General features: G+C 38.0%; 1 protein-coding gene across 1 annotated transcript; it reads left to right on the forward strand.

Moving 5' to 3' along the window:
- The first annotated feature begins 682 nt into the window (after positions 1 to 682).
- styk1a (serine/threonine/tyrosine kinase 1a) lies at positions 683 to 17,737 on the forward strand. Its single transcript, XM_053490172.1, has 10 exons — positions 683 to 850; positions 3,426 to 3,478; positions 7,457 to 7,633; positions 10,809 to 11,042; positions 12,303 to 12,484; positions 12,603 to 12,683; positions 12,909 to 13,123; positions 14,259 to 14,299; positions 14,437 to 14,533; positions 15,923 to 17,737. Exons 2-10 carry the CDS (start codon positions 3,427 to 3,429, stop codon positions 16,116 to 16,118), a joined length of 1,275 nt encoding a protein of 424 aa, XP_053346147.1. The 5' UTR covers positions 683 to 850; position 3,426; the 3' UTR covers positions 16,119 to 17,737.
- The last annotated feature ends 1,360 nt before the right edge of the window (positions 17,738 to 19,097 follow it).

Here is a 19,097-nt window from a genome sequence, read left to right on the forward strand (position 1 = left end):
CCGGGAAAAAAGAAAAAAAAATGTGTTTACTATGCACACTACTCTCTCTCTCTCTCTCTTTCTCTCTCTCTCTCTCTCTATCTCTCTCTCTCTCTTTATCTGCTGGGTTCACTTCCCATTTCTGACTACTATAGGTGCAAAAATATCTCTATGTAGATGAATGGAGCTGAGAACATGCTGCCCCATAATCATGCAACATCTAGAAAAGTAGGCAAGTGGACACGCAGACCCGCCCTCAGGTCATTTGTAGGAGGTCTTGTAGAAACTCGAGGCTACTTAAGAGGTCTTTAGGTCATCTTAACATGAAGATGCCCTGAGGATAACTTAAGGGACAGCAGAAAATTGGTTCTAAAGACGTCCAAGATATTGAAATTTTTATGGCTTTAATGAGTCCTGAAGATGCAGTCCTGTCCGAGCCCACTGAGAAACAATGGTCTTTTTACCATATTGCGTAAATGCTGACGCTACACATGATAACACATTAAATAGATAACATATACCAAATATGGTAGGACGCTTCTACACCTACATTACTTCTTAGCCAAGATACGTTTCCGGTAAGACAAATGTCAGAAATGAAGAAATACTGGTTAGGGCAGGGCTTATTGTTGTAATGTGAACTGTAACACAAGAAGGAAAGGAAAGCAAAATATGCAAGTTGGCTACTGATGGTACGGCAGACAATACAGTACATAACGCAGGAACAGTGAAGGATATAAATATATCCACGCTAGAGAGGACATCATGGTTGGTTTGTTGGACTAAACCATTATCAACAAAGTGGATCAGAGAAAAATGAAAGGATAAGAAGCAAACCAACACTCTGGCTCTTCTCTACACATCTCAGCAGGTTAGTTTACTTACTTACTACATTATATATTAATAAGAAATTGTAACCTACTAAAACAAAATGGCTGTGAATAATATTATTAAGAAAGATGATATGACAAATTTAATGACATGTATATGAAATGCGTACATACATACATATACATTTGCAGCTGTTCATTGTTGGATTTTTTTTTTTAGTCCACAACATTTTTTTTCATCCAAAGTTCTATTCATTTTTTTTGTCATGATTTTGTATAGATGAGGGGAGAATCGAACCACTCTGTAAAGCCTTCTATTTTCTCTTATTAGTCTCACTAACAAGTCTTTTTCTTATGGATACACAGCTGTTTAGTCCCAATCCTTTGAATTCTTTGGTAGTTTTTTTTCCCAACTACCTGTACATTTCATCTCAGCACTATCCTTCCAGGTCTTACTAATCCGTCGAATGGTTCTAAACCAATAGTTTCTCAATCTCCTTAGTTGTTTTCTTTGCAAACTGATAATTTGACTCTTTTAAATCACAGTAACACTTTTCCCAAGACAGTGTTGGTTGTTCCAGCATGGTTGTTTAAGAAACGAAAAAGCTGCTCACTGCATCAGTTAGGTCTAAGAGAATTGTTGCGAGTAATTGCATAATTAAGCACTTCCTAAGGATTGTAGTTGTCATTTAAATTCTATTAACTTTATCTGGGTGGGGCAGTGTATTATGTTCTGTAGTGTTTGTGGGTTTGGTGGAGAGGTTTTTTTATATTAGTAAATGTTATGTTCTGTGTGTGTGTGTGTGTGTGTGTGTGTGTGTGTGTGTGTGCACATAATGCATGATGGAGCTTGCCAAAGCAATGCAGATGAACAGGTTGAGTAACAGATAAAATGGTAGCTAAAAATAAATAGAATGACTCGACAATTATGTGTGTATGATCAATGGGCTAGACACAGTGTGGGTTTTCCTCATTTAGCTGTATCTGTAATTACCCGACACTTGTAATAAGAACATCGGTAGACGTGCTGATTCATGCAGTTATGCAATCAACCAAGTGTCAGTGTAAGTTCAAGCGTGGAAAAATATATACATTATATATCTGATAGCATGTTTTTGTTCTCTATTTAAACCAGTCTACCAATTCTCAGTCTACTATTCGAAATAGTTTTTGGAATTTTTCTTTGACGGTTTGTTTGTGCACGCATTACAAAAAAACTACTGAACTATTGAATTTTAATAGGATTTTCATATTTGGCTGAGATTGAGGTAACGTAAAGGATTTGCTACATCACAATAGGCTTATGGGAAGTAATGGGCACATCTAGTTTTATATATGTCAATATTTTTTTTCTTTTGTGTTAAATCTTATTTTATAATCAAATTTTAATTTTATTTCTCACATACTGTCCAGTGAAATGCTTATACAACTGTTCGTGACCTAAAAGTAGAAAATAAGGGGAGAGTTTAAAGAGATGGGGTTTTTTTATTGTGAAAAATGTAAGTTTTAAAATGGTAAGATTTGGGGAAAACACACACGTGTGTGTAAAACATCTTTTATTTTGTGTTTGTAAGCGCGTGTGTACAGCACGCGTCTACTGTTTCTTATAAAACACGTGTGTGCGCGTGTGTAAAGCAAAAAAAAATCACATTTTGTGTGTGAATGGCATGGTCTCAAATTACGCACCCACACACATAACGCACACACTCTGCAGCGCAAGAGAGAGAAACACACACACACACAGTGCCTGCGCACATGAACGGAAACACTTATCTGTCTGGATTTATTTTTACTTTTTTTAAGGTTAAGTGCAGGTTAATTTGTTTTATTTTTACTTTATTTTATGTATTTATTTTTTTGGGGCTGTGGAACGAATTATTTGCATTTCCATTATTTCCTATGGAAAAATTGCTTTGGTTTACAAGTGTTTTGGAATACAAGCCCAGTTTCGTGAATGAATTATGCTCGTATCCCAAAGTTCCACTGTAATGACAATTAAAATTAATTTCTTATTTTTTAAGATGAACTTGCTAGTAGATTAGGTATAAACTTCTTTATTCTTATACTGTACAGTACAATACTTTACTCTTTATACTGTACACTACGTTGTATTAAACATTTTGGACACAGCAACTTTTGGAATGTTACTGATAGCATTTTATCAATGTCTCTGAGTAAATGTAAGTGCATAGATGACTGGGTTAAGAAATTTTACATACAGGATTACACTATTATTATACATATTACATTGCTTTTCTGAATGCCGATAATAACCTGATATTTGTATTTGCTGACTTATTATAATGTCATTGTAATTGAAGAAAGAATTCTGCGAAATTTAGTTCCCTATTGTATGTATGAGGTTTATATTACCTGACAAGCACATCAGAGTCATAGTACAGTAAATCTCTTCCTTCTATATGGAATTCTATTTCAAAACACACTCATAAAAACCTACAGTAACACTCTTTAATGTTACAGTACCAGTAACATTAAAGAATAATCGTCTTAGTGTCAGGTTTTTAATAACAATATTAATTCAGGCATTGCCTCATGCCTTAGAATTTTGTAGACTATTTGGAGGTTGTAATAATGACAATTTTTTTTTTTTGATAGCATGTCGAATTCAACTAACACAAGTCCGTACAGCTCAGAGGACAGGCTATACAGTAAGTACCACAATTTTTTACTTCACTGTATGAATGTAATTAATTCACAAGATTGTAATGGAGCGAAAATGACCCTGAGATACTGAGATCATCTCCACGAGCAAAAATTTGCTGCTTTATGCATTGAGAATTCGTCTCCAGGGGCTAGACCATCGCTAAAAAAGTCTACTGCCAGGTTTTAAGCTGTCTGATGGAGAACATACGGCGAAAGCGACCGGATCTGTGGTGTTTTTGCTACCCCCATGTATGTTGTTTTGTTTTGTTTTTTAAAATGTCACCATGTTTAAAGAGATTAATTACTATGTTTATCCAAAATATGGGATAATTTATAAAAAATTATATATTTAATACATTTTTATATAGTTTTATAGTTGCATTGTTGTTAACAACAGAATACTCAGGGCGCACAGGAATAACTGGCATCACCATACATACAGTATGTTGTGCAGTAAAATGCTTATTACTTCCAAAAAATACAAGTAAGAAATATATATATAAATTTAAAAAATAATAAATAAGTCCACACTCAAATAAAATTACACAAAAAAAATTGCATGAAAGTAAAATTTACACTAAAAAGAACATTTACAAATATAAAATACAAATTTAAAGTTGAAATATCCTGATCTTTCAGGTATACAGTTATACTTTACAATATAAAGAACGGAAAACATAAGATCTAAGAAATCTCTAAGTATCAAGACGTTGTCAAACTGAATTTAGAACATCATCAACTAAAAAAATCAGTATGAAAAAAACTCCAAACATCCTGTTTTCGTCGTTCTCTGTATCCACCTCCGCTTTGGATTTCAAACACCTGCTACATAGTTGAACGTTTTATGGAGGAAAGCAAATCACACAATAACATATAGTACTCAGCAGGTGGCGATATTATTACTACAAACACTTTACACCTACAGTATGTGGTTATGTAACACAACACCATGCAGAAATGTAGTGAAGTAGAAAGTACAAATGTTTGTTGTAGGATATAGTGTAGTGTAAAAAGTATCCACTAATAAAACTACTCAAGTAAAATACAGATATGTGAAACTGTACTGAAGTACAGCAACAAAGTAACCCTTTCACCTCACGAAATAACTTTAAATGAAATGCACTAAAGCTACACAATGTTAGATTTTGGGAAGTGGTATGAAAGGCTACATCAATGTGCAAATTTACACATCGTGAGGATGAAATCTTTAGTGTGCACCAGGTACAACGGTAGCTTGGCATGGGAATTTAATCCATTCCAGAGATGAGGAATTAAGGGGAAATTTTGTATTGCAAAACACATTTTCACATAGAAAATAATGTAAATGCAGATTATCTGTTCCGGCCACCCAAAATGTTATCAATATTACCCATTTTTATCACTATAATCATATTTTTGTATATAAAAATAATCAAAACATTTTAAATTATAAAATGTTAAAATATGAAGAAAAACTGAAAGTGGCCTCCTTTTCTTTTTGCTACCATCATTGCTGATATTTTAGGGACCCATGGTGCTATGCCTTTACTAAATCTTGCACAAAATGCAAAAAAAAAAAAAAAAAACACAACAAATAAAAAGTTATAAAGTCACTTCGCTTGGCTTTCAACTGGAGTGAACAATTTTTTTTTTAACCACTCTTAGATGTACGCGCAACTAAGCCAGCGTTCGGTTGGGTCACTCGTATCCTGAAAATGCTGACCAGCCGATTAAGCAAAAACTATTGTTTACTTTCGACAGAGTGAATCAGGCGTCTATTGTTCTGAATGATTGTATTTTTTCTTAGAATAGAGTACTTCTGTTTAAATTAGATTTGTTTCTCAGTCTTCCATTATTACCATTGCTAGCTAATATATTTACTTAAGTGTATTAGCTACAAAACTGTAAAATGCAATTTACTTAATTCTCTACAAACTTACGTCATATCTGTATCCACTCTCAGCTCAACACTTATCCCTTACCCTTCCAAGTATTTCACATTCCCCTCCCTCTAGCTGAATAGCAGGCCTGTGGCTACATGCTAAACTAGACGGATGTGATAATATGCATTTGTGAGGCTGGCATGTTTTTTTGTTTGTTGTTGTTTTGTTTTTACACACCACAGACTCCTCTTTTTTTCTCCCATTTAACTTTTTTCTACAAACAAATTAGCTAATCTAATACCTTGTGTTACAAGACTTTAGCAGCTAGCATCTGAATACCTTGGCCGTTTAGCCAACATGCTAATTGGCTTAGCACTGAATTTAGCTCTTTTCCACTACGCCATTTTAGCTAGCATGCTGGCATTTGTGTAATCACAAACACTCATCTACTCAAAACAGACCTGAAAATGTACTGAACATTGCTACTGCATAAAAGTAGGTTTAAAAATCAACGGACCATCCGCATGGCACTTTCAGTCACTGCAATCCAGGTCGGTAATTTAGCGCCCATAAGGGTCATCCCATGGTTATGACTTTTCCATGTTTAGCTCACAAGGACAGGTTTTCAAAAACGTTCTCTTTGTCTGTAGTGTTTAGAGGGTGTTTGAGATGTATGAAAGTGCCCTTGCCCCAAGGTAAACACAAAAAGCACTTTCAAAGAACAAAGAAGAAGGCCACATAACACATCGATTCAAGTGTAAAGCTTGAGTTACTGAAAACGCTAGCCAAGCTAATGTTTGGGCATTATTATGCTTGCCAACTAGATAGGCTGCCATGTGTGGGACTGGCATTAGGCCTGATGCTGGCATGAGGCTGGGGATCAGTGTGCTGCCACACGAGTACATGGTTCCAAGATCAACTAGCATATCAACTAGCCAGTTAGGGCCATAAAACTTTTAAATTCTTCTTACTGGTCCATGTTGCTTCACTCAAACAGCAACATGGTGGCAGTTTTTGTTTCTTGAACTCATCTGATGGGGCACAGTTTGGTAAAGTGCATGTACACTGTTGCAGCCAATAAAGTTTCGGGATGGTATTGTGGAGCAGGGAAAAGTTTGGTAAGGTGCATGTGGACCTCCTCTCAGTGACAAGCCAACACACTGCCCTATGGAGTTCTTTTAAGCAGAGCCATACAGGCCACTGGGACAGGATGCACTGGACCACTACTGGCCTCATCATTTACTACACAGTTCCTTCTATGTAGCAGATTCTTCCAATATTACACAAGAGTTCTTCTCATCAACTGATTTTTTTAGATATTACCTAGAATTCAGCAACAATTCAGCTTCTGAGTGAGGCCTCCAGACCTAACAACAGCAAGACATTACTTTCCACTATTAGGTTTGCTTGTTGATAGATCATCTTGGTAAAGAGTTTTGGACATTTTCATCAAGATCATCTATGTCTGTGGTTCTGGCCGGACAATGTGAATTAATGAATGATGCCTAAAACTTGCAATGAACATTCATGGATGCAAGCGCTCCTGGTACACAGCCCCTAGGATGTAGCTGCTCTGACTGATTTCCAAAATTTCACATTTTCTCCAGGGATTGCAAGGCAAAACCAAGTCCTCACATCGATGCCACATTTTTAGTGATGGAACCTAAGAATACCGCTCACGGTCATATGACCCAAGTTTGTGATTTATTAGATTGACTTTGACATCAAATTTGTTGTTATATGAGAAGCATGTCCTCCTTGTGGGAATTATTTAGAGCCGCACCACTCCATGACCTTGATGAAAGGATTTGGCATGCATGTAAGAAAATTAAAAATAAGATTAATTGGTGTGTTGTTGTTTTTTTAAAGTTATGACTACAATGTGCAGTAAAACTATGCAGGACTTTTTTTTAGAATATAAATACTAACTATGTTTCAATGCAAATGTGACATATGCATATACTGTATATGGATTTATATATAGTTTTGTAATAAATAACTTATTATTGTCAATGTCATCTAGCTGAAATATTTACCTTCAATCAGAGAGTTATGCGTTAATCTCTCTCTCTCTCTTTCCCTCTCTTTCTCTCTCTCTCTCTCTCTTTCTCTCTCTCTCAGTAATAAAGGCACACCAAGTGGAACTCATAGTTATTCCAGTGCTGCTGCTGGCAACATCCCTGATTACAGTAATAACAATATGTTTTCTGAGGCTGTTCCATAACAACAAGAGCATACCACATAATTCCAAAAAACAACAATGGAATAACAGAAAGCAGCACCTGCAAGGCATTGATGGTATGATCATAAATCTCTGTTTGACTATATGGTTCTGTGCATGTACATTTGGGTTTATGTATCCAAAAAATACATATAAAGGAACAAAAAAAACAATAAGAGTAACATTAATAATACTTGTGATAAAGTACCCTTAGCCAACTTCTCTTTCTAAGGACTGTAATTTACCATAAAAGGTACAATCTGCACAACTTCACTTATCACATGGAAATTTTGAGCTTCTGTGTCGAAGCATACTCATTTACTGTAACTGTGGCCAAAACCAGTTACAGGATATCACATAGCGTGGAGGTAGGCTGATGTATTTCCCAAATCCAAGCAGCATATTCAGTTTTAGCTGCAGTACAACACTTGAGTGGTTCAGACATTTTAAAGAAGGCCATATGTCTGTGCATGACTGGCATGAACATTTAGTGAGTGGCATGCCTAATCCTTGAAAATCACTGGATAACTTGGGGGGAAACTTGCGTAAAAGACGCATCTGTTTGTGCGAACTGTTTACACAATCATTCAACAATGCACATTACAGGAACTCGGCTGAGAGATATCACCACATCCCCTCATACAGTCCTGGACTCACTCCCAGTCATTTCCACATGTTTGAACCATTAAAGGAGTTCTTATTCCCGGGTGATGCTGTAACCTCTTGCAGCCGGAGGTCTAGAGAGAGCTGATTGGCCGAGCTCCCTCAGAGGGGAGGGATGAGAGGTACTTCGTGCTTCCACGTTAATCACAGCTCTACAGCCAATCAGGGGCATCTGTGAACTCGCGCACGTTGAATGGGGGATAGCGGTTTCCTCCGAGTGTGGTACTCCGCCCCTAACGGTGCGTGACGGCTGGCGTCACATGGTTCGGAGGAAACACGTGATAGTTTTCGTCCCTCCCGGCTGAGTGGTAGTAGTAGCCTTAATGTGGGAGCCCCCTAGTGATGAGGAGGAATTGGCCACGACCAAATTAGGGAGAAAAATCGGTAAATTAAACATTTAAGGAGTTCCTGGGAGGCCAGCGTTTCAGACATGAAACAGACAGATAGTTCGATCATCGCTTTGGCATACTGAGAAAACTTTCTACCTTGATGGTATCCAAGCACTAGTAAAACACTGTGATAAGTTCATTAGTGTAGCAGGGGATTATATAGAGAAATAAGGGAAGTTTTAACCTTTATCACTGCTCTGTTATTCTACACAATTGAATGTCCCATTTGGACTTGAACAACCTTTGTATATTACTATGTCTTGGTTGTGTTTTGGATTACTTCACCTCAGTACTTGTTTTTATTAAATGCAAAGAATGGGAGGGGTGATCACAGTGGATCAGGCGCACATACTGGACTGTATTTGTCCACTTATTTTGAAGAATATCACCCTTAAGTTGCTTTTCGTAAATGTTTAGTGATATAAGAGTTTTATGTATTCTACTTTGCAAGTTTACTTATCTGCGTTACTTGGCTGTTCTCTTTTTCACTCATCACACCATTTCATGAAGGTCTGTTCTTTTTTTGAAATAATCATTATCTTCATCCATTTATCTAGGAGCCTCTGTAACCATGGAGACCATTGGTGACCATTGGATTTATTCTTATCTTGTACGACCGTTGTAGGACCTCTGGTCAACATTCACATACATATTCACACACTAGGGTCAATTTGGGAAGCCAATTAGCATAATGTCTTTGGACTGTGGGAGGAAACCAGAGTACCTGGAGGAAACCCACCAAGAACAGGGAGAACATGCACACAGACGCGGACATGGGAATCAAACCCAGGAGGGGCAAGACGACAGCGCTAACCACTGTCGTTGTTATCCTTATAACTGCTTAAAATATAGCTAACGTTCATTGCTAAAGACTGTGCCTTAAATGGTGCAACCTACAAGTTAAAATATCTTCAACCCAAGTCCTAAAATCAAGAAGCTATATTATTGAAAGGATGAAGACTTGCATTTATAGAGTTAGAAACTATCCTTAAGACTGTTAACATAGCTTTTTATGAGTATATCCCTTGTACTGCTGATTAATATGCCTTGGAGATTCCTTTTTACATACTAAATAGTACTGTAAGTCTGATCTACAGGATATCTCTGATTATCAGTCGACAAGTTGTGAAAATAAGGCGAAGGTGTCAAGTATTTCCTTCTGGTTGACTATCAGACTAAAGATTATTATTTATAGTCCGATGGTAATCAAGATACTGTAGCTATATCTGTCTGAACTGGGGTTTTTCTTTAAAAGCAGTCACTCCAGCTCTTTTATTTTGAGTAAACCCAAAACACATTCATAAACGTAAAGAAATATCATTAACTATTAAAAAAAATCACTCAGGGCAGTTTCTACAGAGCTGAATTACATTTGTCTGGCCAGGCAGACAGCATTGGCACTCTCCAGGTTGGCGAGAGCTGCTCCATGTTTTGGCTTGGGTGGTCCATTGGGAAGTGTTGATCAGCTTCTTGGCAGACGTAACAACATTGACAGATGGCAGTCTGTTCCAGTTCTAGCAGAAGAATGGCTATTGTATTGTTGATGCATGCTATACCCAATTCAGTGACTAGCAGGACGTATTCCATGCTTGCACTTCTGGGCCTAAAGCTTCATCTGTTGATACCACCAGTGACACAAGGCACTCAACTGTAATCATGCAGCCCAGGCCAACTGTCTCAGTCCATAATATTACGTACTAATGAGCCATCACACCAGATTTTAAGCCAATTTGTTAGACCCTAGACACTTGACAGATGATGTTGTTTCCAATCTTTAATCTCCAGGGACAGCTGTTCCTACTGTAGCCTCAGGTTCCTGGGTGACACGACTACTGCCTTAAGATTTGACATGTGGTGTGTTGTGAGATGCTTTTGACAGATTTTACAGAGTTACTGTACAGTAGCACTCCTGTCAGTTGGAAACCGTCATGTTGTCCCTGACCTTACCTTAACAGTATGTATAAACTCTAAAGGCTGTTGGAGATCACCAACTTCTGAACTCATCAATGACACTCCTTTCAGTATCAACAACTATAATCAAAGTCGCTGAGATCACATTTTTTCCCACTGACATTGTGTTTAATGTCATTAATGTGATCGACATGAACAAGCAGGTGTATGTGTGATTCTGTTAAAGGGGATAACTTTTTGTCAATATCTGTATTACCAATATTTAAGTATCTCCTTTTGTTCTTTATAGCACCTCCAGAGCTGAACCCCTTGGCCTATGAAGTTGTACCCATGACGGTCCAAACGCAGAACCACATGGCCAACACACATCATGCAGAACCGCAGTCATCCACTGAGAGGCAGCATTGTTCTTTTGAGCAAATCACCCCACTGTCCCTGTCATTCACAGTGAAACCAGACAAAGCGGTCACACTCTACCATGCCACTGTGGACCAGAAGCCAGTCGTCTTACGAATGCTCAATGGTATAAGCATGACTTTAACTTGTAATGTAGGACATCATAACATTTTATGGCATATTATATTATTTGACCAGCAATACCCATGTACTATGTACTGCATGTAGAAACATTGTTAAACAGTGTTTGGGCCTGGATTGGGCATTATTACATTATTCTTAATCAATATTACACAAGAGTCATATCATATATTATAATATTCATGACAACAGCACAACCACAAGCATATCCTTCTGTGACTGGAAGAATTAACTAACCGCGACTGGTGGAGCTGGCGACTGACGGTTAGCAACTGATAATTAGTGCAATTAACAGGGGTGAATGTACAGTAGTTTTAAGTTTTTACCCATACTATATATGCCTATATAGGGCATTGGTGGTTCAGTGGTATAGTAGGTTTCTCGCCTGCCATGCGAAAGGCCTGTATTTGATTCCCAGCCAGTGCCCTAACCCTAGCCACTGGATGCAGTGTCGGTCCCAAGCCTGAATAAAATTGAAGGGTTGAGTCAGGAAGGGTATCTGGCGTAAAAACCTGTGCCAAGCTTGTGTGCGGATCGGATGGTTTTCTCTGGTGACCCCTTGCAGGAAGCAGCCAAACGACCAACAACAACTCTTTTTGTAGCCAAAAGAGAAGATTGAGAAAAATAAAGCATTGATAAAGTGGACAATCCTTAGAAACATATGAGATTGAATTGATATTTCCACTTATTCCATCTTATATATATCAGCTAACTTCTAGGGTTGCTGGGTCAAATCGTAAAAAGCGTAAAAGGGAAAGCTATGTATGTGTACAATTCCGCGTTCAACACAGCACATAATGCCCTTGAGCAGAGGTTAGAGTTGGATTGGTGGTTTAACCTTGTGTTAGAAGCTATTTAGCTTTTTAGCTCACCTTAGCTGGGAACAGGACAACATAGACTATTTAAAAGCAACGTACAAGCTAATACTAAGGAGACAATGTGTTGTTTGAGATGACATAATTTTATCAGATGTGTTTTCTTGCTGAACATGCTTCCATGAATGTGTGTTTTGGCACGCAGCTGCTCTCCCCGCTTTCCAGTACTGGGGAACGTACCAACAGGTGGTGACCATAGAACACATGTAATGTGGAGTGATACATATAGTTAAACGTCTCAGTGCTGGACTCATGAAATGCCTCTGATTCAATCAGATTACTTGGCTAAGTCATAATGTGATTATATGGAAATATGCACTTACAATATAATCAGCTTGCCTCTTTTCTTGACGTTACCTCACCCACCACAGAATCAGCCGATTCCAGGGAGCGGCAGGTCTTCTTGAGTTTTGCCAACTTCCTATCCGAACTTGGGCCGCATCCATGCCTGCCCAAACTTCTAGGGGTGATACGAGACGGGACACCCCTAATTATCATAATGGAGGGACTGGAGAATCGAGATCTACTAGGATTCTTATGGAGATGCAGAAAGGTGTTGTATGGTCTTCATTTCATTTTAAAACGAGGTGGACAAATAATATGACATATTGTTACGTACAGTATTAGTGGACACTAGCTTAGTTTGAAATGGTTTACAATTATTGTTACAGGACCACACAGATATGGCGGAAGCATGTGCTATTACAGAACGAGTGGTTTTCTCAATGGCTAGACAGATCGCCTCTGCTCTGGTGAGTAACACGTTGATCTGATCACATGATGCTTTATTTCACAGTATAAATAATTGAGGCTTGATCCATGATTGAAATATATAATGCTTCTGGATTTTTTTTCATATACACTTAGATATGCAATAGATCGGTGATGATTAAGGTCTTTTTAAAGTTGAAAAATTCTATATAACCTAAACATAACATAATAACATAAACGTATCCTCACTGAATATGAACATTTAGGAGCATCTCCATAGTAAGAACTGCATTCATGGAAATGTTGGTGCACGAAATGTCCTGGTTGGCCAAGACCTCTCCGTAAAGCTCTGGGGCTTGGGCTCAGCATGTCGTAGGAGAATGAAATCGGGGATGACGCCGGAGGTCAAGGAAATAGAGATGAGAAAGTGGCAAGCTCCAGAGGTGTTATCCAATCAACCTGTCAGTCAAAGCAGTGATATGTGAGTAGAGCATGAACATTTGTGATCTAAAACTTTATTTACTCCGCGATAAAGTGTTCCTAACCTAATCTGAGAGTCGACCAAAATATTTGTACGTATATTAACTTATCTGTATGAGAAAGCACATAAATGGAAGCTCCTGTGATCATGTAGCCGGTTTGTGAGCAAAAAAAGCTTGAACCAAAAAAAGGGGATGGGATACCAGGTAGCAAAATTGAATAATTAGATAATGACATTTACGTTTACATTTAAGTATTTGGCAGACGCTGTTATGAAGAGCAAGTTCCAAAAGCGATTAGAAGTTTCCACTATTGGATAGATCCCTACACGGGGTATTAGGTTACTAACTAAGTACCATCAATCTAACAGTGTTGGGAAGTGTTTTTGCTTTGTTTGTTTTGATTTTGGTTATGTTCTAATTAGATTAGATTAGATTAGATAAGGCTATTTAGAAAATATTAATTGAATTTGTAAAACATTTATTTGGAATTGATTGTTTGTTGGTGGTGTTTAAAATGGTTGGAGGTTCAAATGTCATCTACAGTCTGTTTAAGGAGTTTTCTTCAGGTTCTCCGGGTTCCTCCCACAGTCCTGTGTAGGCGAATTGGTTTTTACAAACAATGATTGTGTGGGTGTGTGCTTGTGCTATGCTATGAGCTGGCACATCCCATCCAGGGTGCCTTAAGTACCCTGGGAAGGGCTCCAAGTCCCCGAAAATCTACACAGAATAAGTATACGTAGATAATAGATGGCTGAGTAGATGGATGAGTATTAATGATTTGTATTTTATTATATTTATTCTATTTCTGATGTTAACAATATTGGTATCACAAAGAAGTGGTATCCTTATGGCATCTCTACTAGCTAATGGCATTTCTTAGTTTTGTTCATGGAGTATGAAGTCATGGATGGCTTGTGTGGTCCAAAGTGCACAAATCCTGTACTTGTAAAAGTAGAGATTCCCTGGGGCAAATATTAGTCAAGTAAAAGTAGACGTCATCCGTTTACTTGTTACTTAAGTAAAAGCACATTTCTCACATTTAAATTTTATTTACTATCAACTGTACGGGGCTTTTATTAGCTCACAGTTGCATATTGCTGCTTTAATGTGTTAATTTTGTTCTTTCTCATTTAGATGGTCATTTGGTATCTTGCTCTATGAAATGATAACATTAGGTGAGTTTGTTTCCAAATTTCACAAAGTTCATTTGCTTGCCATCAGCTATGACGTTAAAAGACAAAGTTAGACATTAGAATTAACAGTATATGTTTATACTTGGTCTAAATCACAATTTCTCCATTCATGTTTTAAGGTGAACCACCCTTCCCTAAAGTAAGGGCCAGTGAACTTCTGCAGTACTTACAGAGAGGGAACATTATACAGAAACCAACCAACTGTTCCAGCTTACTGTAAGTAAATACACAAATGACTTAGTGGTTAGATTTGGTTAAATTTGAATCCCACGTCGGGTCTGTGTGCATGGAGTTTGCATGTTCTCCCCGTGCCTGGTGGGTTTCCTCTGCGTTTTACGATTTCCTCCCACAGCCCAAAGACATGCAGATTAGACTAACTGGCGTTACCGAATTGCCCGTAGTGTGTAAACGTGCCTGTGAATGTTGACCGGAGGTCCCACCAAAGTCGTATATTTACATTATCTTCAACTCCATGGAAATAATCCTAGTGATGCATGATCTATGATTTAAAAGTCCAGAAGGATTTATTTCTTGCATGAGAGACACATTTCATTGATTGTCGCCTTGTACCTCCAGGGTCCAGGTTTGATTCCCAGGCAAGGGTCGATTCCTGTCTCTGTGTGCGTGGAGTTTGTTTGTTCTCCCCGTGCTTGTTGGCTTTCCTCCAGGTACTCAGGTCCAAAGATCTGCAGATTAAAGGCCAACTGATGTTCTCAAATTGCCTATAGTGTGTGAATGAGTGTGTGTATGTGTGTGCTCTGCAATGGATTGCCACCCTGTCCAGGGTGTACCCTGCCTCATGCCCTAATTCTCCTGGGATAGGCTCCAGGCGCCCGAGAGAATGGTTACTGGATTTGAGCTTAGCAAATGAATTTCTGGCAAGGGGCTAGAGGTTGGACCTTGGCTAGGGCTCAGAACTTTGGAAGGCTGCCTCATGGAAATGACTTGGACTAGGCTAGGGTTTGAGACTGGTATAACCATTTTGTAACTTTTTTTGGGAGACCCTGATGGGTGCACAAACTTTATGTCTACTAGCCTGATGTCTGTAAAGCTGGCAGGTGGTACAAACAGCATGTCTTCATTGGTAGGGTGCATAGTAAGGCATGGCTGGGACAGAGAAAGGCAGCTTTGTTAGGACTGGAGCTGTAGAGCCCTCAATGTTGACATCCACAGTGTGGGGAGCATGACTGTTGACCTTTGGTCAGAACACAGTTTGGAGTAGCCACCTTGTTGGCTTACCCTTGACTCTCGTTCCAGCAGACTCACAAAAATGTCTTGGGCGTACAGTACTGAGTAACAGTTTAATAAACTGAACCCAAAGGTAAGCTAGGCTGGTGTGCTGGGACAACATAAATCGCACCCAATCCTTTAATTTTTTAGATTTGCCAGACTCATTCGATTGAACCGGCACTGCATTATGGAACTGGAAGGTTTAAATTTAGCTCCATCATTGGCGCTCAGTAGGTCTAACCAAGACTCCAATAATGGGGCTGCATTAGTGTATGTAATACAGTATTTATATGATGTGTGTATAGCTGGACAGATAAATAGATGAAAGATATGATAAATAATATCTATGTTTAAAATAAATCCACTATTTTTCAGATTCTTCATCATTAAGATGTGTTGCCAATGGAAACCACAAGACCGAGCTCCACTGAAGCAGGTAATTTCAATGCTTCAGTTAGCTGAGAGCCACGGCAATAACACGCGGGTACTTCAAGCACCCAGTACACTGGACATTGAGAAGTACATGCAGGAAGCAGGCTACGGAGAGGAATACAATTTTGCTTCCCTTTGATGCACTCATCTTGATTTGTTATGAAAATAAACTTATGAGGTTCAATTATATAAATTATACATGATTGGTCCTGCCAAGTGAGATATTTAAGAAACCATTTCAACTTTCTTGCATTACAAATTGGGCACAAGAAAAATCTTGGAATATACAGTACTGTGCAAAAGTCTTGAGCCTCCTCATTTCTTTATATTTCGCTTCCACAAAGCCAGACTTTCTTGTATTTTTAACAAGAAAGATCTCCAGGCTTCCTGAACCACATTTTCAGTCCAGTCCATGTACCAGATCAGGTTGTTAAGCTACACACTGACCTTTGAATCGTTTAAGCATGAAAACAATCTAACATACAGTAAGGCATGAATCAGTGAGAATAAGGTGCAGATGACGACAGATGATTATCAGTGATTAGTGTAGTGATGATGCTGAATGCTGAGCGCATCAACAGACGAGGAACAGACGAGAGGGGAAATGAGGTTGTTGCTGAAGTTGTTACATAAACAAAAATTTTTAAACTGTATATTTAGATACTTTAAACCATTTGATCTTAACCCTTTAATTAACCTTTACATTAATTTTTTCATTTACAGTCAAACCTTGGATTACGAGCATAATTCATTCAGGAAGTGGGCAAATCAAAGCAAATGTTTGTATAAGAAATAATGAAAACTGAATTTATTCATTCCATAGCCGCAAAAAAACAAAAATAAAAATAAATCCTGACAGATATGCGGATAGCCGTTTATACAGGCAGGCACTGTGTGTGTGTGTGTGTGTGTGTGTGTGTGAGACGCATGCATGATACACGATAATCTGTACTCGTAAATCAAGACTTGTTCATTTTCCAAGTCAAAATTATTAAAATATAATATATATTAAAAATCTTTGATCGTCTTGCCTAACACTCGCAAACTGTTACTCGCAATCCGAGGTTTTACTGTTCTTTAAAGAACTTTAAAAGACTTTTGCACGGTACTGTATATTTGCAACAAATCCACTAGTTTTTTTTATTTTTTATTGGATGCTGTCATTTATTTGTTATATTCATATTAAATACGAACAAAGCACATATGCTGGATTGTTTCTGAGTTCTCAGTGTTCCCAGAATACTTTAATATATTTTGCCCAAGATATATCAGTTACTGAAAATGAATGAATGAATAAATCAGTGTTATGTGATGTTAATAAAGTATCTGTAGTAACTGTGTTAAAGATATATATTTTTAAGCCAAAAAAGTATGTTTATTGTATTTATTTCAATGAGTATTTTTATATGTATCTGTAAAACCCTGCTAGGTAGCGATGATAATTTATATGCTAATATAATTTTTTACAGTATATAAATAAGTGTGTCATTTTACTGTTTGTATCACTCTTTTTGTCTGTGCTCACAACCTATGAATTCAAAACATCATGCCAGCAACATCACGAGCCGACGTGGCAAAGGATAATTTTTATTTAAGATATAAAAGCGTGTCAGGTAAAAGTGAAAAGGAAAACAAGAAGATGATAGTTTTACAAAAGCACTTATAACAGGGAGAAAATAATCTGTAAGAGCTAGCTAGCTAATGTTTTATACATTGAATGTGGTTTCTTCTTGATCTATTTCTGCCAGCAAGGCTAAAATAAACAGAACATTAGACCATATTGTGTCTGACATCTCTCTCTTTCTCTCTCTCTCTCTCTCTCTCTCTCTCTCTCTCTCTATATATATATATATATATATAAATATTTATTTGCTATAACAGACATATATATATGCAAACACAATTTGGAGCCATACTCTAAGGAAGGTGAAAGTTTCTTTAAGAGAATCATTACTGGTGATAAGATATGGATTCATCACTACGAACCTGAGAGTAAATGGCAGAGTATGGAACGAAAACATCCTCAATCTTGAAATCGAGGAAAAATTCAAAGGCAACCATCAGCGGGAAAATTCTCAATTGAACATCATTGATGATGAGGATGAGGAAGAGAAGGAGAAAGAGGAGAAGGAGGAGGATGACAACTAAGATGATGATAATGAGGAGGAGGAGGATGACTACAATCAAAATGATATAATGATAAGGAGGAGGAGGAAGTGGAATAAGACGACAATGATGTTGATGATGATGATGAGGTGGAGGAAGACCACAATGACAATGATGTTGATGATGATGATGAGGTGGAGGAAGACCACAATGACAATGATGATGATGATGATGATGATGAGGTCGAGGAAGACCACAATGATGATGATGAGGAGGAGGAGGAGGAGGAAGTGGAGGAAGACCACAATGACAATATTTCGCTATTGCCAAACTTAGGAGCATCTTATCCGTTTCTGATGCAGGAAAGCTAGTTCATGCATTCATGACCTCCAGACTGGACTATTGTAATGCATTACTAGGTGCTTGTGCTGCATCCTCAATTAACAAGCTTCAGTTAGTCCAAAATGCAGCCGCCAGGGTTTTCACTAGATCCAGAAAATATGATCATATAACACCTATATTATCATCCCTGCACTGGCTACCTGTTTAGTTTAGAATTAATTACAAAATAGTACTGCTTACATACAAGGCTTTAAATGGTTTAGCTCCCATCATACCTAACCAGTCTTCTGATACGCTACAATCCACTACACTCCTTAAGATCACAAAACTCTGGACTTCTTGTAATTCCCAGAATTTCAAAATCTACAAAAGGGGGTAGGGCTTTTTCATATTTAGCTCCAAAGCTTTGGAATAGCCTTCCAGACAGTGTTCGGTGCTCAGACACAGTTTCCCAGTTTAAAAGTAGACTCAAGACGCATCTCTTTAATCTGGCCTACGCGTAACTCATCCCATAACCTCATACTCCAGTACACCTATCCTGAATGTCAACTACGCTTATTCTCTCCATCTGTTCTGTACTTTTCTACCCATCCTTATGGCATCTGGAGATTGTGCCAGCTTCAGTAGACAAAGGCCAACCCTGCGAGGTTTCTAAGGCATCCAGAGAAGG

The sequence above is a fragment of the Clarias gariepinus genome, chromosome 28 (genome assembly GCF_024256425.1).
Source record: "Clarias gariepinus isolate MV-2021 ecotype Netherlands chromosome 28, CGAR_prim_01v2, whole genome shotgun sequence".
NCBI classification, from domain to species: domain Eukaryota; kingdom Metazoa; phylum Chordata; class Actinopteri; order Siluriformes; family Clariidae; genus Clarias; species Clarias gariepinus.